The sequence below is a fragment of the Cibotium barometz genome, chromosome 4 (genome assembly GCF_041138505.1).
Source record: "Cibotium barometz isolate CiBa-2024 chromosome 4, ASM4113850v1, whole genome shotgun sequence".
NCBI classification, from domain to species: domain Eukaryota; kingdom Viridiplantae; phylum Streptophyta; class Polypodiopsida; order Cyatheales; family Cibotiaceae; genus Cibotium; species Cibotium barometz.
Window position 1 is genome coordinate 60,331,865 of NC_141049.1, and position 23,050 is coordinate 60,354,914.

Consider the following 23,050-nt stretch of genomic DNA (forward strand, 5'->3'; position numbering starts at 1 on the left):
GTCTGACCATTATGCATGACCAATGGTACACTTCCAACACGTGTAATGACATGCTGGGTATCATCACCTGTTTCCACATAGCCTTTGACATCCATTGGCTTCATGTGCTCAAACCATTCACCATGGCATGTCATATGGTTTGATGCTCCTGAGTCCATGTACCATGTATCATCATTCTCAGCATTTGTTGTCATAGAACCCACAACATGCTTCATGGCAAACAAATGATTTGCAGTTCCATCATTGCTACTTGATGCATAGTTGCCACCATGTTGTGCATAGTTTCCACCATAATGACCACCACGTTGTGCTCTTCCCCCTCTCAAATCATTCTGTTTGCGAAAGCAATCTCTCGCCATATGACCATATTTGCCACAATAATGGCATTCAACATCTTGCATAGAATTTTGTTGGCCTTGCCAACGTCCTCTTCCACGGGGGGTACCTCTGCCTCTTTGTGGTGCATATCCACGACCACCTCGAGCACCATATGAAGGCTGAAAATTCTGTTGTGGAGGTCTATCCTGCCATCCACGACCATTACCACCACGCCCACGTGATGCAAATCTCCCCCTGCCTCTAAAACCTCTCTGCGAGTAGAAAGCCTGATTTCTGCCATCATCATGGCTAGAAGATGCATCCAAAAATGAATCACTGAGCTTGATTTCCTCAACCAATAAGAGTGAAACCAACTCATCGAAGTCGGGTAAACCTGTACTCCTCACTGAGATAGATGTATCAAAAGATTTGTATTCCTTGCCAAGACCACGCAAGGTAATATCCACCAAATCATCATCAGGCATGGGGGCATTTATTGTGGCCAATGCATCTGCAAACTTCTTGATTTCTTGCACATAATCATGTATGCTCCTTTTATTCCTTTTCACATTGTGTATCTGCTGCTGTCGCAATTGAGACTTGCGAGCACTCATATCTGTATCAAACATTTTGACCAAAGTATCCCATGCATCTTTGGGATTCTCAGCATCCTGAATGTGTATGAGCATAGCATCAGATATACATATAGACAAATAATGCAGCACTTTAAATGCTCTCTCTGACCACTGCTTATGAGCAATAAGCTGCTGCTGTGTAGGTTGCCGAGGTAGCTCAGGCTCTGGCTCAGTACCTGTAATGAGATTCCAAAATCCTTTCCCTTTCAAGAAACTCTTTATCCTGTACTTCCATGCCTGGAAGTTCTTCCTATCCAGCTTTTCACCAACAATCTGAACTGGATTATCCGACATGTTGCTCAATGCGTACACCTTCCGCACACGTCAAATCTGTAAATGAGCCTTCCTCAGCTCAACCACACTCCAATTAATGTTCCAGATACTCCAAGATAGCCAACAAACTCCAAATTTGATGTATAAAATCAACCTGTAAGCATCCAAGACGAACTGTCTCACTCAGTGCGGGATACCCTGTATTGACACGCCTTCCAAGGCTCCAGATCGCAATGTAATTGTTAACCCATGGCAGACATGGCGACGTACTATATTTTACGTCATTAATTTAAATATTCTGAGCCATGGGCCGGGCTTGTCGGCACCATATGTTAAGGATGAAGGAATTGGGTGATCGCCGATGAGAGGCGCACCTTGGATATCAGTAGGATAAGGGTTAGGGTCGGCCGGCCATGTATGGGCGCCCAAGTGTGAACGGCCAAGTCACCTATATGAGTCAAATGTAACCCTAAAATCCTCATTCTCATGTGTTGTGAATACAAGAGTGCTCTTGCCTTATCTCTTTGGTTTCCTTCTCCTGCGTGTGTGAGAGAGAGAGAGAGAGAGTGAGAGAGCGATCGAGCACTGTGTAGCGGCACGGCGGCGGAGAGGCGGTAGAGCGGCGACGGCGGCTCCTCCTTCACGGCTGCGACGCGGGAATCCTTCAAGGCGGCGGTTGAGCGGTGAGTGACACACCCTTTGGCATTCTGTTTGAGCTTCCTTCCCTGGTTGTATGCTTGCAGCCATTCGTGGCTCGCATACGGTGTCCGGCAAGTCCCCAGCTACGACCTGTGCGACAAAAGCGCACATTTTTGGCGCCGCTGCCGGGGAGTTGCCCTGCACCAAGCTCCAGTTTGCAGCTCGGCTGCTGCTGCGTGAAGTTTAATTTACACTACTGTAGGAAAGGCGTCTGTGTTGCTGTTGTGGTGTTTCTGTGGTTTTCAATCTCTGTTTCTGCAAGTTGTCTTCTGCATTTCTGTTTCTTTTTGTTATTTTTCCGCTCCGCGTGTGGGCGTGCATTCTGTTATCTGGTTTCCGCGTGTGAGAGGGATTTCTGAATCCCCAGATCTGCGCTGTGTGTGCGAACTGCACCGCGGCCAAGGCTGAACCCTAAGGAAACCCTAGAAAACTTATCTCACAAAAAAAAACAGAAAATAAAAAATAAAAAAATTATAAAAAGTAAAAAAGAAAAAAATTAAATTTTATTTTCAAAGAAAGAACCAAACATGTGGAGAGGAAAGATTTTCTAATTGGAGAAAAAAAATTTGAAAAGAAAGAACCCCAATTGACCCACGACCCACAACCCCGACCCCGGCCCCGGCCCCGGCCTCGGTCTCGGTCTTTCGATATATATATATAGGAGAGTGAGCCTCCATAGCTTTCTCTCAAGTGAGAGCTTATGGGAAGTTGTGCCCTATATGTAGCCCACTCCCCAAGGAGTAAAGTGAGCATGTGGGATAAAGCCCTCACCCTTTCCTCCACAAGCAAATAGGCTTTTGCCCTTTCCCCCAAAGGAAACAGACTATTTTGAGGATTACAGGAGCTCTAGATAGGCGAACACGGTGCTGTAAAGCACACTAGGACCCTTTAAACGATACGCTCGTTTTGAGCTATCACACGCCCTAGTCCAAGTTCGACCGTAAGTAAGGGGGTCAAAAACGGGTTAAAAACAACACAAAAACAAGTAAAAACGGGGTGCGAAACACCTAAGAAACCACTTGTGTGAGTTTCAAGGGTAGTTACCAACGCACGTAGGGTACCCACGTCACATGTATCTACGTTCTGGTCGGGTGCTAGAGCCTGAGCCACTAGAAAGCGTTTCAGTCTACGCAGGCTCACACCATCCCTCTACGTTGGCATCTTGGCCTTCGGCTGGAACCCAAGGGAGTGCAACCCAAGATCCACGAATAGTGGATAGTGACTCATCTTCTGACTCAGAAGCCATGGAAGGACACCCTACCAAGAACCCTGAGGAGACAAGCCAAAACATGCCAGTGTGGGCCCCACAACCCGGATCTAGCATGTTTAGTCGTCTAATAGAGACCTTTAGTAGAGCTACACGCTCTGAACATGCGACAAGCGAAGTAAATGAGGAAGGAGGGGTAGTAGATTCGCCATTCACATCTTATGTAGACCCTACCCTCCCAAAGAGTGTCCATGTGGATATTCTACCCACTTCGTTTAATGAGGGCCCTACTGAGCTACCACATTCCGATGCTCTTCCTAAAGTAGAGGTCCCTAGAAGCCAATCCATAAGAAGTGACATTGCGTCCACTTCAAGAGAACCATTTGGCACACCAAGTCTAGATGGGATATTTCTCAATGAAAATTGGGAATATGATCTACACACAGAGACTCTAACTGACCTATACACAGGTTACACATACCATGTAGGTTGGTTAGAAGTCCTACGATCTACATCTAGCGCCACTAATCTAGAGGAGCAACAACACATGATATGTGAGGTGATTCATAGAATTATCCAAATTGAGAGGCAAAATAGGGGAGTGAACTTAGGTTCCACTGGCCCTATGAGATTTTTGGATACAGGCAAGGCCAAACAACCAACCGTATCACAATTGGAGACTCCCTCAGTGAGTCCCATAGACCCTTCATATGTTGTTTCGCCTGGAGTCTCAATGCAGGTTGAGCCCACGTCTACTCAACCGGGAGACCACATACTGTATATCTGGCCTCGTGTTGCACACATAAAGAAGGGAATCTCAATGATTTTATGTTCACGTGATCATAATTTTTTTTTTGTTAATAACATGTGTTAACATGTTATTAACATGTTAACATGTTAACATGTTCCCAAAAAAGCCGGTGGGAGGTTCCCTAGTAACCGGCTAAAATCCCGACGGGATTTTTGCAATACCGGCGGTCCCGCCGGGAATATTAAAACCCCGTCTCGGGCCCCGCCGGGGTCGTCATTTAGCCTGGCGGGCTACATTTTTGTATATATACGGGCCCGGGGGGGCCCTTTGGGAGTTCATTACTGACAGTATACACAGGTAATGACAGTTGTGGGTGTGTGTGTTTGTGTGGGTGTGTGTGGGTGTGTGTGTGTTTGTGCGGGCAGCCGCCCATGGTCGCAAATGCGCGGCAGGATGTGGGTGGTCCACCACACGAGGGGTGTGTGTGTGTAAGGCCATTCTTCGGAATGGTGCTTATCGTGGGGCACATAGTCGGTAATGCGGCTAGTTTGTGTCCTATGGTAAGTATGGCACGCCGTAGCGGTACTAGTCGGTAATGCGGCAAGCATAGTATCGTTATGGCAATGTCACCTTCCCTTCCCTTCCCTTTGTCAAATGGGGCATATGGTCTCAGTAACGCGGCCAGTGTATGTCCGTATCCTATTCGTATTCCCATAGATTCGGGCGGCATTTTGTCGTTAACGCGGCAAGTTGGTGTTGTCCGCTAGTGCATATATTGTTTTTTGCATATTGCGGCATTTGATCGTTAACGCGGTCAGAAAAATGTCGTAAATTTGCTTGATGCAGCTTGTATTGTTTTTATTGTGTGTGATCCATGCGATACTTGGTTGGTAACGTGGCATGAGTATTTCATGGATCAAAGTTTACATCATATTGTCTTTAAGTTTAATTTCATGATGTCGTGACTTGTAAAAATAAATATCTCTCTCTCTCTCTCTCTTCCTTCCCCCCCTCCCTCTCTCTCTCATGATACACTTCACAACTCTCTCTCTCTCTCTCTCTCTCTCTCGATACACTTCACAACTCTCTCTCTCTCTCTCTCATGATACACGTCACAACCCTCTCTCTCTCTCTCTCTCTCTCTCTATGTCACGATAGGTGTGTAGATGAGGAGTTCTTTTTCTCTCTCTTAAAATATACATAATCCCTAATAAATTACCTTTTCTCCCTCTATTTTCTTAAAATATAAAACATTACTAAACATTATTTTTCTCTCTTTAGGAACTCACAAAACTATTGAAAATGTCATCTAATGTTTCCTCTCTCTCTATCTGTCACGACTCTCTCTCTCTTCCTCCCCCCCTCTCTCTCTCTCTCATGATACACTTCACAACTCTCTCTCTCTCTCTCTCTCTCTCGATACACTTCACAACTCTCTCTCTCTCTCTCTGTCACGATAGGTGTGTAGATGAGGAGTGCTTTTTTTTTTCTCTTAAAATATACATAATCCCTAATAAATTACCTTTTCTCCCTCTATTTTCTTAAAATATAAAACAATACTAAACATTATTTTCCTCTCTTTAGGAACTCACAAAACTATTAAAAATGTCATCTAATGTTTCCTCTCTCTCTATCTGTCACGCCTCTCTCTCTCTTCCTCCCCCCCCCTCTCTCTCTCTCATGATACACTTCACAACTCTCTTTCTCTCTCTCTCTCTGTCATGGTAGGTGTGTAGATGAGGAGTGCAACATGTATGCACTTGATAAGTAATGATGCACTTGTTGCGGTTGTCTCACGTTCGATAATGTATTGCATGATGTTGAGTTCAGTAATATTGTTTGATATTCCGTTTTTGTTTGATCATTGTTAAGTAATGATACGCTTGTTGCGGTAGCGAATATAAACCACCAGGACCTTTAGATGCAACTCCTAGTGCAATTCGTAATTTATTTCAAGATGAAAGTTAAGAAAGACATAAATCCTACTTTTGTATTGATAATTTCTCCAAATATAATCATTTGTACAAGTATTTTTTATGAAATTAATGAAATGGCTTCTTCCTCTATGTCAGTATCTTGCTCCAAAATTCTTTCACCGTTTACCCTCTCGTCTGCTAAATTAAGCTCATCTAAGTTAATGTCCAAATTGTCTTCTATCTCAAGGCTAGTGCACGATGTACGTCCAACATCAAAGTTCTCGTCTACTACATCATCACAATCGTACATCCATCTGGGCATATCTTCTTCATACTCTTCGCTTTCAATGTCTCACAAGATCTTTTCATTTGCAATACATGTAAACAAGTTTATCTACTCGATCTGCAAGAATAGTACTGTGAATATATTTGTACTGGTGGCAGTCGGCTAGCTTCATGGCCTCCTTTATAGAGGCCTCCTCTTATCACTTGTTATCCAATCCAAGCACATTGTAACACCCATATGCTAGCTATGATTACTAATCAATCAAGGTGATCTTGTCTGCAGTCTCACTCTCTCTCTCTCTCTCTATCTCTCTCTCTTCCTTTGTCTATGCTTCCGCTTGTGCACACTCATTTCTTAGTAGCATTCCACCATAATGCAACATTATCAATTAAATGATTGCACGCACATTTGATTTTATCTTTCTCAGAAAATTTCTCTCTCAAGAAGTAATCATCAAGTTGGCTCAGCCAAGATAGTATAGTGTGTGCATCCTTTTTTCCGTCAAAATGCTAAAATTAGAAAGCTTTTCGGCTAATACGGGATTCATTTCTAGAGTAAGGGTAGCTGCTATGGTTCTCCAAATTTGATCATCCTCTAAATCTACGAAATCTTCACTTCTACTCCTCTTTCTATCTTTTAAAGTAAAATTTAAAAACCTACTACAAACTATACTGCACCCCAGGTTTTTTCACACCCTGCTAGTGTAATCATGATGCGATATCCATGCAACGCAAACAAAGACACTAGATGTTTAGGAGTTGAGCATATGCACTGTGAGGAGTGTGCGGTTTATGATCACAAAAAATAAAGCTTTGATGGTGTATAATCACTCTTTTATTGATGGTGTATTAATTAATGCTCGCTATGCGCGGGCATTAATTAATAAACCATCAGCCTTACCCACTCCCTCTCGCCGGAGCCTAAAGCCCTCCCCCCTCTCGCCCACTTTGCGGACTCGCCGTCCACCTACGACCCTCCCGACTCTCACTCCCTCTCGTCGGACTCGCTGTCCGCCTACACCCCTCCCCCCTCTCGCCCACTTCGCGCACTCTGAGAAGGGAAAGAGAGAGACATAACATCATGAAAACTAAGGTGAGAGAGAAAGAGAAAGACGTGGGGTGGGTGAGGAGGAGAAATAGCAGAAGAGGGGGGTGACGACTCATGAGATGAGGAGACTACTCCAACATCGCACAAAGGCAGAATCATGGTTGTGAGGACATCGCTGACATGAAAGGCGTTGCAACAGCTTCGCCAAATCATCATAAACAAACATAAGGACGCTTAAAAAGATAGAGAAGTGTCCTACGAAATCAAAAAAAGCAAGAGGAGAGTTCCAGTGAAACCAAAAAAAGAAGATACTTTAAAAATTCGATAGAAAAAGAAGATATTTTAAAAAGAAACTTAGAACCTTCTTCATTCGCTTCCTTTTTGCTTGCCTTAACCTTAATAAACATAACAAGATTTTTACTACCAACTAGTTAATTAATTTAAAAAAAAGTTTTGGCTGCATATATATTGAGACATAGATACATTCCCTAAAGTGGCCATCTTTCAACTCCATCCGTATCTTTTATAAAGAATCACGTTTTGTCGTTCCAAGCCCTGCTCCGGACCAAAAATAGCAGAGCCCCCAGCCCAGCCCAGCCCAGCCCAGCTCGCTTTCGTCGTCCAGCCGTCTGTTGCCCGGAGTTAAGAAGCACAACAGTTCGCTCGTTTCCGTTGCTCAACAGCCCGTGCCCAGCAGGTGCTAACACTCAGAGTCAATAAGCACGCTTAAACGCCCTGCCCAGCATGCCACAGTTTGTCGCTCGGTTGGTTGTCCTCACAGCTGCCGCCAGCAGAGCATCTTGGCGCCCGCTAACAGTGCATCGCTAAGACGAACAGCACAAGTGAGTGGGAAAAAACCTTACCTTTGTGGTTCATAATTTCAAGAGGAGATTCACGTGGACAAGCGGTCGAAATCATAAACGCCAAAGAAGCCGTGTTTCGTGGCTGCTCTGGTAATTTTAGGTAAATTGCCCTTTTTTTTTTTGGCTACCATGGAAAAATATCACTTAACTTGTATATATATGTATAGTTTGTGTGTGTGTGTATGCAACTAAAAACACACACACACTTATATGTGTGTGTGTTAACTAAATACACACACAAATTATATATATATATATATATATATATATATATTTATATATATACATGTGTGTGTGGGTGTGGAGAGAGAGAGAGAGAGAGAGAGAGAGAGAGAGAGAGTGACTAATAGCATCCTTCACGGAGACAAAGCGTAGCTCGGTACCAATATATGCTAGTTAAGTGATGTACATGGTCTTTCTTTAGCTTTTGCATTTTCTAATGTAGCAGAAAAAAGCCGTTCAATGACTAAAATAAAGTTGGTGTATGTTCCAGACAATGGAACAATGGAAATTAATTTGTTAATACCATAATTGGGTTCTATGAGGATCTAATTCACACATAGGAGGACCTTACGAGGATGTAGGGCATACACATAGGGTGGCAATAAATGTTTTAATGACCTAAAGTGGCTTCTTTGCTGCCTTAATTGGTCTCGAGGGGTCCCTAATCATGTTGTAATCCTCACCAAGTAGCCCATTAATGGTCATGTAGGTTGGCAGTAGATGTTATTGCCACCTCAGCTGCCTAGTTTGAGGGTCTTCAAAACAGGTAGTAGTATTACTTCAATTGGATCCTTTGAGGATCTTCACAAGTTGCTCAATGGATCCCTCAATGAGGGCCTCCATGCTTTCAAACTCTCAAAACAGCCAGATAATGCTTCCTTGGAGTTTGTGTATTGGCTCCTTCAGGGTTGCATCCACAAGGAGGACTTGGCAGATGGTAGGGCTTTGTACACCCTTTTAGTCAGCTGCGGGTTCGATTCTAGTACCTTCCTAGGAACACACCTGATTCGCATGTTTGCTTCATGTGAAAGTTTGCCTGACGCGAACTTGGTGTTTGGCAAAGTGCATCACCCTAATGTTTTCACATGGACTGCTATCATCTCAGCTCATGTCAGGCTTGGTGAAGCTGACAGAGCTTTTCGACTTTACCATCGTCTACTCCAACAATCAAATGTACAGCCTAATGGATATCTTTTTGTTGCTATTCTGAGGGCGTGTTCGAGCCTAACAGAAGGAAATTTGATTCATAATCGTGTCATCAAAGACGGCTTCTGTTCAGACATCTATGTTGCCAACATGCTCATCAGCATGTACATCAAATGTGGAAGCCTCAATGATGCACAGATAATTTTCGACAACTTGCCACATCATGATGTGGTTTCATGGAACTCGATGATTGGAGGTTACATTCAGTGCGGGCAAAGCAAGGGAGCTTTTGAACTATTTCAGCTGATGCAATCTGAGGGTGGTTCCGCAAGGCCAGACGTGGTGACATGGAATACTTTGCTTGCTGGGTGTGTCTCGGATGGCCATCTGCAAAAGGGTTTAGAAGTGTTTCAAGAGATGGAGAAAAAGGGTGTAGAGGCAAATGAATCCACTTTTGTGATTCTCTTGAAAGCTTGTGCAACCTTAAAAACCCTAGATGTAGGATTTTCTATCCATATCGTTATTGTTGCAAGTGGTCGTAAGCTGGGTATTATGGTTGCCAATACCCTCATTGACATGTATGCCAAATGTGGGAATGTTATGGATTCACGTAATGTCTTTGATCGGGTTCCAAATGGTGGTACAACGGTGACATGGAATGCAATGATTGCAGTGTTGGTTCAACACGGCAGTTTTCATGAGTCTCTACAAATGTTTCACTCAATGTATCAACAGTATTTTATCTTTGATGACGCTTCATTGGTCAACGTCTTGAAAGCGTGTTCTGACGGAGGTCTGCTAGAGATTGGCAAGCGCATTCATACTTACATCATTTCGTCAGGTTTTGAGTCCACTCTACATGTTCGCAACACCCTTATTGATATGTATTGCAAATGTGGGGATATGGATTATGCAAGGAGGATATTTGACCAGATGCAAAAACGAGACACAGTTACATGGAATGCAATAATTACGGGATGTGCACTTCATGGGCATGGTGAGCAGGCCTTCAAGTTAGTCCAACAAATGAAACAGAGTGGATTGGGGCTAAATAATGTCACCTTTGTCGCTATTTTGAAGGCTTGTTCCATTGTAGGAGCTCTAGCATATGGAAGGTTTGTCCATACCTGTATTGTTGAATGCAACTTTGAGGATGAAGAAATCATGGGAAATATTCTCATCCATATGTATGCCAAATGCAAGTGTCTTAAAGATGCACGGGTCATGTTCGATAAACTGCCAAAGCAGGATGTGGTTACGTGGAGTGCAATGATTGCAGGCTATGCAGAGCATGGTGATGGCCTCGAGGCTCTGTTGCTTTATCAGCAAATGCAACAAAGTGGTTTGGAACCAAACAATGTTCTCTATGTGAACATTCTGAAAGCTTGTCTAACCTTAGCATCGTCGGATCAAGGCAGGGTGATTCACAGCCACATTTTTGACAACAATTTGGTGTTCGATTCACATGTTGGCAACACTCTTCTCTCTTTTTATTTCAAATATGGCAATGTCCATGATGCACAGAGGGTGTTTGATGATCTGCAAACGCAAAGCACGGCATCGTGGAATGCAATGATTGCAGGATATGCCCACCTTGGGCACAGCCAAAAGGCTCATCAGCTTCTTGAAGAAATGCACAGGAAGGGCATGGAACCGGAGATTGCAACATGGAATGCTCTACTTTCAGGAGATACTGAACATAGGTGTGGTCAAGGGGCTCTTCAAACAGTTCAGCAAATGCAGCATGAGGGCCTAAAGCCTGATGATACCACATTTGTCATGGCCATAAAGTCATGTGCCTGTATAGCAGCTGTAGATCAAGGCAAACTGGTTCATGATCATGTAATCAAGAGTGGCTGTGAGATGAATACATTTGTGGGGAGTTCCCTTATTGACTTATATGCCAAGTGTGGAGACCTGAAGGATGCACGTAAAGTCTTTGACACTTTGCCTAAAGAAGATGTGGTCCCATGGAATGCAATGATTGCAGGGTGTGCTGCGCAGCACAACAGTTGTAAGTTGGCTGTACAGTATTTCGAGGAAATGCAACAAAAAGGTGTCAACCCCGATGGTGCGACATTTGTCTGTCTCCTATCTGTATGCAGTCACGCTGGCCTAGCCCATGTTGGCTGTTTGTACTTTGATTTGATGAGATTGGAACACAACGTGATGCCCACATTGGATCATTTCAACTGTCTGGTCGATGTTCTTGGCCGTACAGGTTTTGTGATCGAGGCAGAAGATTTGCTACACTCAATGCCAATGAAACCTGATATCGTGGGCTGGTCATGTTTGCTCAGTCATTGTCAATCCCACCAAAGTTTAGAGGTAGGCAGGCGATGCTTTGATTATCTTGCGACATTTGACACAACACATGCCACTGGTTATATGCTTATGTCTAGTATTTATGCAGACTCTGGCGAGTGGGAAGATGCAGTAAAAGTACAGGATTTGAGGAAAAGTGCTCTGACATGCAGAACGCCAGGGAAAGCTTATATTGAAGTCCAAGAGATGGTGCATGACTTTTTAGTGGGTGACAGAAGCCATTCTCAAAGTTGTGAGATTTATGGAAGGCTGAAGACATCAAGTGTGGAGATGAGGGAGCAAGGGTATGTTCCTGACCTGGATTTGATGTTTCAATTACAGGCAGTAGAGCAAGGGGAATGAAAACATTTTGGGCGTCTTGTCATATCACGCAAAATCATTGTTCTCGTTCTCTTCTCAAATTCATTAAGACTGTTTGTAGTCTTGTACGCTTTTTTTGCCATAACAAGGACTTAGTGCTGACATCTTGCAGGTTTGCCCTAGAGTATTGTGGTTGGCAGACGACACCCATCAATCAGACCTTTGACATACCTCAGTGCAGATAGGCAGACTTTGAGAATAAGATAGCTAAGTGGGTGCCAGACCTGTGCAATGAACGCTTTGCATGTTGTCAAGAGTCTCAAGCAACTCATGTTGAAGTTGCAGAGGGAACAACCACAAGAAGTGCATGAGCTTGCATCATATCATTGAGTGGTGTATTGGTAACTATACGCTGGCCATCAATAAGTTCGATAAGCTGGAAAAGGACAAGCCCAAAGATGAACTGTAGAAGCAATGAGGGACAAATGCTTGCAATAGGGAGGGCCAGATAGAGCGTACATGGGACCTTGGTAGGCAGCAAATTATATGGAGCAAGGACAAGACTAGAGAGTGCATGGTTGCCTTTGATTGTTTTCCTTTCTGTCATTCATCTTTTTTTTTTTCCCGGGAAAAAGATCTTTGTACTAGTTAACAAAAAACCAGCCACGAAGGGCTAAATACAACCATGAATGGCTAAATCAAACTCGCCTCCATGTATGGGGTGGGGATCAAGCCACTGAAATCATCCAAAGGGGGCTCTGATCTTTCTAATCTGCCAGGGGGAACAATAGAATCAGTTGAGCAAACCATTGCCAAGAGAATATCATACCTAGTAATGTAACATGCGTTGCGGAAGGTGTTCATGATTAACGTTAAGCAAATAAGATTAACGCTAATCTTGTGTTTAGCGAAGACACATAGAGAAGGAGAGATAGACCTAATCTACTGTATATTGCCAAAACATGCTATATATACAATGATCTTGCTGATTCACAGCTTCATGATGCATACCAAAGATCCCTACAACCTTCCACTTGCAATCGGACAAGAGAAGCTCCTGTTGATCCACTATTGTGTCCTTGTTGCCTTGCAAACTCTGACGAATGGATCCTCTTGATCTTTGAATGATGATTTTAATGAATGCTTAATGATCTTATTTATAGAAAAAAGGTATGAATTCGTAATCAAGTCGGTTTTGTCTATTTTCCCACAAAACATTATCCAAAAAGTCATATTTTGTGCTCAAACTATGCCCAAAAGGTGTCCCAACCATTGGGCTATGTCTTGGGCACTTCTGGGAGCCTATAGGGCTGCGAAATCCGTTGTAAATCTGTCCCTAAATCTGTCCATATATTTGCTAATGAGGATATACATGTCGATCTAGCGGATTCCTCCTTGGCCTTTGTTGATGCTGCCATGAACTGTGTCCATGTTTCCTTCAGATATGCCCATCTTTGCTGGTACAGAAGCTGGCTTGGATGCGCCTCTTCTTGTAGCTTTACTTGATGTGCTTCTTTCTCGCGTTGCCGACGGTCTTCTTCTATGAGTTGTTACCTAAACTCGGTGAGGATTTGTTCGTATTGGGCTTGGCGTTCTTGTTCCCTTTTGAATCGTTCTTCATCTTCCCGTTTGCAACGACTCTGCATAGCCTCATACTCATGTTGTAACTCTTTGTGGGTAAAGTCTTGAGAAAGTTGTCGCCCATTGCCTTTAAACTCATGATATTGTTTTGCTGTTTTTTTGTTGTTGTAATCAGCTCAATAACCCTAACCCTAGAGTTCTACATGCTTTCTAAACTCCTTAGGATCATGCTAGGTTGAAATCTAGACTTTCTAGCACTATACTACGTTGAAAATGAGCAAAAAAACTGATGCAAAAACACAAATTTAACGCAAAAATGCAAACCCTAATTTCAAAAACCCTAATTCAGCATGCACAAAACATAAGCTAAGGGCTGTCCTCCTAGGATGACCTAAGCTCTGATACCAATGTAACATGCGTTGCAGAAGCGTGTTCATGATTAACGCCTAAGCAAAGAAGATTAACACTAATCCTATATTTAGCAAAGACACATAAGAGAAGGAGAGATAGACCTAATCTACTGTATATTGCCAAAACATGCTATATATACAATGATCTTGTTGATTCACAGCTTCATAATGCATACCAAAGATCCATACAGCCCTCTACTTGCAATCGGACAAGGGAACCTCTTGCTGATCCACCACTGTGTTCTTGCTGCTTTGCAGACTCTGACAAATGGATCCTCTCGATCTTTGAATGATGATTCTAATGAATGCCTAATGATCCTATTTATAGGAAAAAGGTATGAATTCGTATTAAAGTCGCTTTTGCCTATTTTTCCAGCAAAACATTGTCCAAAAAGTCATATTTTGTGTCCAAACTATGTCTAAAAGGTGTCCCAACCATTGGGCTGTCTTGGGCACTTTCGGGAGCCTGTGGGGCTACAAAATCCGCCCTAAATCTACCCACATATTTGCTAATGAGGATATACATGTTTATGAGCATCAGAATTAACGAATGCACATGACAAGTAAACACGCCTAGCCACTGTGCCGAGGGGGGGTCGGGTCTGGGATAGGGATCAACCACTCCTGGGGAATAATAGAGTTGATGTTGAGGTTGACTCTGTCTCTACCTCGGATCCTTGCTAGTCCCGTCCCTTGAGCCTCCAAGGGAAGCTGACTGTATGCAAGCCAATCTCCAAGGGACCTGGCGGGTCCTATGCTCCCCATGATACATGAGGTTGGGCCCCCAACATATGGCCATTGGGTAAACAGATCAGGGGCTGCTGAAGATGCTCCTTTGAGGCTACTGGACCTAACTGCTGAAGGGCCGGCCTGAGGTGATCCCAAGCTTGGAGTAGTCTAGCTGCAAATCTGTCCTCAAAAGCTGTGCTAAATCCTCGGGCCTACATCTTTGTGAAGATCCATCTGGTGCTCTGCGGCTAGCCCCTCCCCTAGGCTCGGAGTATGGGCTGAAATTTGGGCCAAAAGGAAGTCCTTCCAAGGCTCACCACCTGGAAGGATTCCTCTAACTATCAACTTGCCTAGTGCTTAGGGCGCGGCTCTGAATGGCGGGGTCAATGATGCCTAGGCCCCCCTTGTTTGAGTGTCATGGGTCAAGTTAGGGAGGAAAGGCTGAAGTCTCCGACTAATGGGTCAAGTTAGGGAGGAAAGGCTGAAGTCTCCGACTAATGGCTTTGGCCAAAATCTTGTAGGCGGTCCCAAAGAGGGTGATGGGTCTCCACCGTCAGATCTCCAATCTGTCACCACTCTCCTTCGGAATCAAGTGAATCAAACCCTCTGAAAGCCTCTCCGGCATGACACTTGTGATCGTAATCTCATAGAAGGTTGCTTGAAGGCCGCCTTCCACGAGAATAAGGAAACTGGAAGCCCGTCTGCTCGAGCATTTTTCTTAAGGGAGAGCCGTCAATGCTTGCGCCAGCTCCTCTGCAGTTAAGGGAGTTAATAAGAAGGTCTGGAGAGCGGGGGGAACCACCTCTCTTGTGTGCCGTAGACCCTCTCATGCGTGTCCACCACCTGTGAGGACAATCGGGCACCTGTGAAGAGGGATCGAAAAAAATCAACGGCAATGGATCTCACATGGGGGTCTCAGAAAGAATAGCTCCATCTTGGCCACGCAATCTACGAATACTAGCTCTCCACTTATGGGGCTTGCAATCTCAAAGAATTCCCTCGTGACTCAATCTCTGGCTTAGATCTATGTAAGGGTGACAGCAAGTTGACTCTCCATCCACGAGCTATCGACAACAGAACTCTCCTGAAGACGTTGTAGAGAAGCAAGACCCTTCCAAATGCTCCTCTCCTGCTCACGAAATCCCTCCAATCTGCTCTGTGCTGCCTCTTGCAAAAATCTGTTGATCTCACCAAGGCCCGCATCCAAGGTGCATGTGGAAGAATCTGAAATAAAATCTAATCTTGCCCATATCTGGTCCTATATAAGGCTATCTGGAATCCTAGTGCTCACATGCATGTCCTGCCTCCTCCAAGGACAATGATTGGAGCAAGATCAGAGAAAGTGGTGCTTGCCAAGATGCCAATCATGCCCCCGTGATTGCACGCCCCACTCATCCCCATAGAATCTATCAAGTCAAGAGAGGTTGGGGCCGGTGCTTTTCCTATTGGACCTCGAGAAGCATAGCCTCTCGAGGCTGCGCCCAAACTCTGGTAGATGCCAAGGGTCATGTCCCTTGAGTGCCAGGATTAACTCCTCCCATGCAGAGTACTCTATGCATGAGGCTACAGCCGTGCCTTCTCCGAGTCTGTCCTCTGCTGACTCGATCATGTTAAAATCTCCACCCACGCACCAAAAGTCAGCTTGAGGAAGGGCTTGACAGACTGTAATCCAGAAGATGGCTCTACTTGATGCGGCGTTCAGGGCATAAACATTGGGGAAGGCCACACAATTCTCTCCAATCCTAATGGTAACCCACTGTGCTCGCCAAGAGACTTAGACACCTGGGCCTGCCACTACTGCCAAGAGCTGCTCGCTGATAGAAATATAAACTCCTCCTTACATCCCAAAGGGGTTGAAAGAGGGAGACCAAAAGTGTGGCTCCTTCTTGGTAAAATCTTCCTGCAACAACGGGTACGCCCCTCGGAAAGGTGGTGCTCTTGGAGGAGAAGAATGTCGATGGATCCCCCAACTATAGCTCTGTGTAGCTCTCCACACTGAGGACGCCTCGCCTCTGAAAGCACTGAGGCCCCTCTAAACCCTGAATGTTCCATGAGGCTATCGGCATATCAATCTTTGTGGGAGGCAAAACTATTGGAACTGCCCTCCACTCGAAGAGCCTTGGTGTGGTTTCGATGGGGAGTAATCACAGTGTCTTGGGGCTGCACCAAGTGGGCGTGGATCCTGTCCTCCATGTGTCACCACTCTATCCAAGCGTGAGAGTAGGCATACTCCGAACTCCATCGATCACAATGAAGGTATCTGTAAGAGGGGGGAAGGGGTACTGCAATTGAGATATGAAGGAACACAAAGAGCAGCACCTCCAAACTAGAGGACACCACCACCCTGTCCTGATCTCTATGGCCTAAGCCTCCCATCTCCATTTGAGCGAGGGGCCAGAGATGGGTGAGCATGTCGGTGATGCAAAAATCATGAAGATGGTGTGAGAGCTTTACTCCCTGCCCTTGGATGGCGGCAACCATAGACTCCAAATCCCACTTCGTCCTCAGGGTTGCACTTTTAAGGGAAAGGAGAAGATAATTGCGCCACTCTTTGGCGTAGATGGCATGGAATTATGAAACACCACACAGATCCGAATGGGAGCCAATGTCTCCTTAAAAATATCAATTCCTTCCATCGGAAGACATTAGAAGAAATTGTAATCCATAAGCAGTCACAATCGAAGCCACAGTCTCCTCAAAAATATCAGTTCCTTCCATTGGAAGACATCAGAAGAAATTGTAATACACAAGTAGTCCCGAGATCTTGTGGGCCACCTGGGGACTCTGGTGGGAGAGCCCTCATCGGGGAAGTGGTGCTGGTCATCTCGATCGGCTTCAAGAATTGATGAATCAAACGGTGGATGGAGCTCACCGGCTATCTCCGCCGCTTTGGGTTGGGCGTTTTTGGAGGGCGGTGAGAGTGCTAAGGAGAGGCGGAGGGAGGGGGAGTGCGGGCTCAGAGGAAGAGGATGGGGCAGGGGGGACTGCTGCGAGAAGAGTCCAAGGCGAGGATGGAGGGTGAAGAGGAGGGGGTGGGGAGGCGAGGAAGAGGGAGATAGGAGCGGTTGGGAGTTATCCATCGAAGAGAGAGGGTGCAAGGAGGGGCTCGTAGGGGGCTCAATGGGGCTAGTTGGCCTCACTGGAATCTGAGAACCTGAGGAGTCTCGGCGGGGTAATGACCACCAAACCAAAGGGGCCGGAGGGGGGATCCTCATAGTGTTGGAGGGTGGCTAGAGTACTTAGGAGAGGCGGAGGGAGGGGGGAGTGCGGGCTCAGAGGAAGAGGACGGGGTAGGGGGAAATGTTGCGGGAAGAGTCGGAGGGGAGGATGGAGGATGAGGAGGAGGGGGGTGGGGAGGTGAGGAAGAGGGAGATAGGAGCGGTTGGGAATGATCCATCAGAGAGGGAGGGTGCAGGGAGGGGCTCGCCAGGGGCTTAGTGGGGCCAGCTAGCATCGTTGGAATATGAGAACCTAAGGAGGAGGAGTCTCGGCGGTGTAACGGCCGCCAAACCAAAGGGGCTGGTGGTGGGATCCTTGTAGTGAATGGAGGGGGCCCTTCACCGACAGGTGGGTGCTGTGATAAATACTTGAAACGGTTGTTTGATAGAACTGTATCCTCTTGTTCTCCACCAGCCTAGCACGTGCAGCGCCCTCAGCTCTGGAAGCTAGGTGGTGGCAACATTTGCGCGGGCCAACGGTCTACAATTCTCCAGCAATAGAGTCATTCGCGGTCGGGTCCTGGTGCTCGCGGATGCCTGAGAGATTGCCTCCCTCTCTCTCTCTCTCTACCCCTTGGTGAGATGGCGGCGGTCTCCTAGATTGGTGCCGAGGGAAAGCTCTGGTGAGGTGTCCCATCTGCTTGCAAATGAAACATTGATTATGGAGGCCCGAGTACTCCACTCGTTGCAGGATGGGTCTCCCCAAAGGCAAGGAAGGGATATGACGTAAGGCATTGTCTCTGGCGGGGCTATACAGATGCGAAGGGATGGAATTCTGGCTGCCCATGCGAGGGATGAAGTGGTATTGGGGGGGATTCCATCACTCTCCCATGGCTCCACAATCGCCGGGGAGAAGAGGAAGGTATTCTTTCTTGAGGTATGGGAAGCAGACTGGCACGGGAAAGCTTGAAACGCCATCCAGTGGGTTGGATGTGGGATTGAAGCCATGCTGCCGCCTCACAAAGAAGGCCTGGGCTGTACGCAATGTGACGGAGCTCAACTGCGTGACTCGATCTGATGCTGCTCGTCGCTAGTCAAACTCAAGCTAGTAGTAGTTGCACCCTAAAGGATGAATGTCTGTGATCTTTGCTAGCACTCCAAGGAGGCTAGCATGTAGACGATCTCTGAGTTTTCCGTGTGCCAGGCAGCTACCAACAATCTTGCATACCAAAGTGGAGGCCTCTAAAGATGCAACTATCAAAGCGAGGAGCTGGAGGTCTGCTTCTGAGAAAGATAGGCAAGGGACAACGACCTTGGTCGGGGATGACGGAGCGGCTGCCATGGAGTCTTCCTGAGGGGTGAAGACTAGAAGGGGAGGCTTGCCAAATGAGAACTACCCAAGAACAAATAAACTGCATGAAGGAACGGAGGGAGTATAAAGACGGAGCCGAGGGGGATGCGGGGGGGTGTGCGAGTGGAGGTTGGGTGAATGGAAAAAAAGGTGGGGGAGAGGGGGGGCATTGAAAGTAGAGGGGGGAGGGGGCACTGAGACGGCAGAGACGGGGAGGGGGGCACAGAGGGGAAAGAGGGAGGGGGCACAGGGGGTAGCGAGAGGGAGAAGGGGGCCATCAAAGATTGCAGGGGGTGGGCGAGAAGGTGCAGAGAGGGGGGTGCAGGTGGGGAGAGGCGGGGAGAGAAAGCGTAGGCGAGGAGGGGGGGCATAGAGGACAATGGGGGGGAGAGGGGGGCACAGAAGAAGCTGGGGAAGCGAAGGGATCAAGCGAGGGTTGAAATGCAGAGGCGAAGGGGGTGGGGGTGATGCCGGGGGGGCATCACTGATGATCGAGGGGGGAGTAGCTTGCAGCTCCCTTTTTTATCTTACTTCAATTTTCTTTGAAGTCACAGAATCGCGGTGATAAATTCTTGGGCCTTTTCCATTTTTGCACAATCACATCTGTTGTATAGTTATAGTAAGTCGAAAAATTGAGGTTGAGAACAAATTCCATAAGACAACCTTGAAGTTGAACTAGTAGAAGCATTGGTGGGGGACCATGTAAAGCGACCTTACCATGTGCTTAATGTTAAATAGGAAAAGTCTATGGACTCTATGTACATGGGTCGGACGATTTAGTGTGAAAATTAGTTATTTATATATAAGTCATTTTGATAATAAGCAAGAGAGAATCATTCCCTTGCAATAGTTTACTTGTGTGCTCTCCTCTTCTCTTTTCTTGCTTACTTGTATGCTATTGGATTCATGCATGCTAGATGGATGCTTCCTTGAATATGTTTTTTTTTGTAGATGGTTGTCTTCTTGCATGAGCTTCCCCTTCATTCTCTGCCTTAAAGAGAATGTGGGGGAGAGGGAGAGTTTCAAACCCTAGCAAGCAAACACACACACACACAAGAGAGAGCAAGACACAAGAGAGAGTAAAAGGCCTGTTCCGATGTATTCTTGCTTTGTGAAGAAGAATCCTCACCTAAAGCCTTTTCTTCTATTATCAGCATAGATATCAAGTCTCGAAAGTTGGGAATATTCTCCCTAACTGCAATGGAGGTCTTGAATGGCTTGTACTCTTTGCCAAGTTCATTCAGACAAACACTCACCAAATCATCATCCTCCACATTGATAGACCCAAGGAATTCAACAATGCCCTTGATCTTTAAGGCATATTCATTGATGGACATAATTTTCTTTTCCACAGTATGCACCTCTTACTTTAACTGTAACTTCCTTGCCTTTGTGCTAGTCTGGAACATCTGAACTAGATCCTGCCATGCAACTGCTGGAGTGTTTGCATCCTGTATGTGTCTTATCATAGTGTTTGTTACACTAATTGAAAGCCAGTACATAACTTTTCTTGGACCTATTCCAATCCTTGAATGTGTTTATATCTGCAGAAGTGGCATTCTCCTCAAATAACTTTGGAGGCTCCTCATTGTCTCCTTCGATATAATCCCAAAATCCTTTACCCATTAGAAAATTGGTCATTCTGAACTTCCAAGCATGGAAGTTATTCTTATCTAACTTTTTACTAACAATCTGATTAATTTCGTCAGACATGTTTTCCTGCAGCAATCAAATAACCTGCAGACAGACAACTTCTGTATGCAACCTGTAATACAATAGTATCTCCCGTAATTGCTGCAGAAGCAGCGGTACTTCAGCACAGACTGTGTGTCACTAAATGTGACCAGAGTACATGTACGTATATACACCCAGGATCAACAATACATGTGCAAACCCTGTTTGCACTTCCAAAATGCACTGCTGCACTGCAATGACCAGATTTCGAGCAGAAACAATTCTCTACCAGAACTTTCAGAAAACTATCAAAAATACCCTACACTGACAAAACAGGGCCCGTAACTGTTGAAAGAACGGTAGAGGAGGAGGAGACACACACACAGGAGCAAACCCTAATGTATATTGCAAACCCTAACCATAGAGGGAAGCCATGTCCACTCTCACACAAAGCATAATGCACTAATCCATAATCCACACAACACACAATGAGTTGTGTCCACACTCTACTAACCCTAGCTAATGTCCACACACTATGACCAGCTGGACACGCAGTCATTTATGTCTCACACATGTTCCTACCTAATCTGCCAGCACATAGCATAGCTGGCTCACTCTGACATCGAGCTTGAATCTCAACAGCCCCTCTCAAGCTCATGATGTACTGCCGATGAAGATGTAGATGAGCTTGGGATATCAAGACTCTCAACACTCCCCCTCAAGCTCATCCCATGTACTCCCAACATAGTCCGGAAGTACTCAAACTTCTCCCTGCTAAGTGGCTTCGTAAAGATGTCTGCCACCTGCTCATCAGTCTTCACATACTGAAGATCAACTGTACCATCCAGCACCTTCTCTCTGACAAAGTGATAATGGACCTCTATGTGTTTGGTCCTCGCATGAAACACTGGATTCTTTGCCAACTGTATACTGCTCATGTTGTCACAATGAATGACAACTTTGCCATCAATAGGCTCACACAAATCTGTCAAGAGACTCTTTAACCATATAGCCTCACAAGTAGCAATGGCTGCACCTCTGTACTCAGCCTCTGTACTGGATAAAGCAACTGTAGGTTGCTTCTTGCTACTCCAACTCACTACGGCACTTCCAAGTGTAAAAGCATATCCACTAGTAGACCTCCTGTCATATGCGCTACCTGCCCAATCAGCATCTGTGTAGCCATGTATGTCCAAGCTTTTACCACTCATAAAATAAACCATAATGTGCTGTGGTTTTCACATATCTCATGATACGTCTCACTGCATCCAAATGTGGTTTCCTGGGGCTCTGCATAAACTGGCTAACTAGCCCCACAGCATAACTCAAATCCGGGCGTGTGATAGTCATATATATGAGACTACCAACCATCTTCCTGTACATAGAAGGATCATCCAATTCCTCGCCATAATCAGCCCGCAACTTCACATTTTGCTCCAATGGTGTACTCATAGGCTTACACCCTGTCATGCCATACTTTGCCAACATATCCAATGCATATTGGCGCTGTACTAACCAAGTACCTGCATGATCTTTCACCACTTCAATGCCAAGGAAATATCTCAACTCACCAAGATCTTTCATGTCAAATTGCCCACTCAAAGCTTTCTTGACATACATCACATACATCACATCTGCACCATGATCACCTGTGATAATCAAATCATCCACATAGATGACTAGTAAAACAATCCCATGCTGTGTCTTCTTCACATAGAGTGAAGAATCTGCTGTAGAAATCTAAAAACCAAGTGAGATAAGATATCTGCTCATCTCCAAGCACAAGGTGCTTGCTTTAGACCATACAATGCCTTTTTCAACCTGCATACGTGAGTGGGATATCTAGGGTGTACATACCCTTCTGGCTGTGCCATGTATACTTCCTCTTGTGGATCTCCATGCAGAAATGCATTCTTAACATCCATCTGATGCATTTCCCAGCCATTAGCTGCAGCCATAGCAATGACTGCTCTCACTGTGCCCATCTTAGCCACTGGACTAAACGTCTCATCATAATCCAATCCTTGGGTCTGTGCATAACCCTTTGCTACCAATCTTCCCTTATGTCTTTCAATAGAACCATCAGATTTGCACTTCACTTTGTAAACCCATTTACATCCAATAACATTCTTGTCCTTTGGTAGTGCAACCAACCCCATGTATCATTATGGACCAATGCGTCCATCTCAGCATCCATTGCTTTCTCCCATACATGCTCTCCAATAGCCTCTGTATAGCATGTAGGTTCCACATGCTTCACCATAGATGTCATGTATGCATAGTGCATAGCAAAATCTCTATATGTCAATCTATCAACGGGATATCTGACTCTCTGGGATCTCCGCAATGCATGCGGGTCACTGTGTACACCTGTAACT

At 45.4% G+C, this 23,050-nt stretch overlaps 1 protein-coding gene across 8 annotated transcripts; it reads left to right on the forward strand.

The window, feature by feature from the left end:
• The first annotated feature begins 7,680 nt into the window (after positions 1 to 7,680).
• On the forward strand, positions 7,681 to 12,472 carry LOC147639452 (pentatricopeptide repeat-containing protein At3g16610-like). 8 transcript variants are annotated; one of them, XM_086791494.1, is made up of 3 exons: positions 7,681 to 8,095; positions 8,654 to 11,753; positions 11,942 to 12,472. In XM_086791494.1, the coding sequence occupies exons 2-3, from the start codon at positions 8,719 to 8,721 to the stop codon at positions 12,012 to 12,014; spliced, it is 3,108 nt and encodes a 1,035-aa protein (XP_086647620.1). In that variant the 5' UTR covers positions 7,681 to 8,095; positions 8,654 to 8,718; the 3' UTR covers positions 12,015 to 12,472. The 8 variants fall into 8 exon arrangements, with proteins under 8 accessions (XP_086647620.1, XP_086647631.1, XP_086647626.1 ...); XM_086791505.1 differs by having other exon boundaries at positions 8,708 to 11,753; XM_086791500.1 differs by having other exon boundaries at positions 7,681 to 8,085.
• Positions 12,473 to 23,050: the final 10,578 nt, after the last annotated feature.

Coding starts and splice junctions, on each gene's coding strand:
- LOC147639452 (XM_086791494.1), top strand. CDS start 8,719: ATGTTATTGCCACCTCAGCTGCCTAGTTTGAGGGTCTTCAAAACAGGT. Junction 11,754..11,941: donor GTGGAGATGAGGGAGCAAGG/GTATGTTCCTGA, acceptor GACATCTTGCAG/GTTTGCCCTAGAGTATTGTG.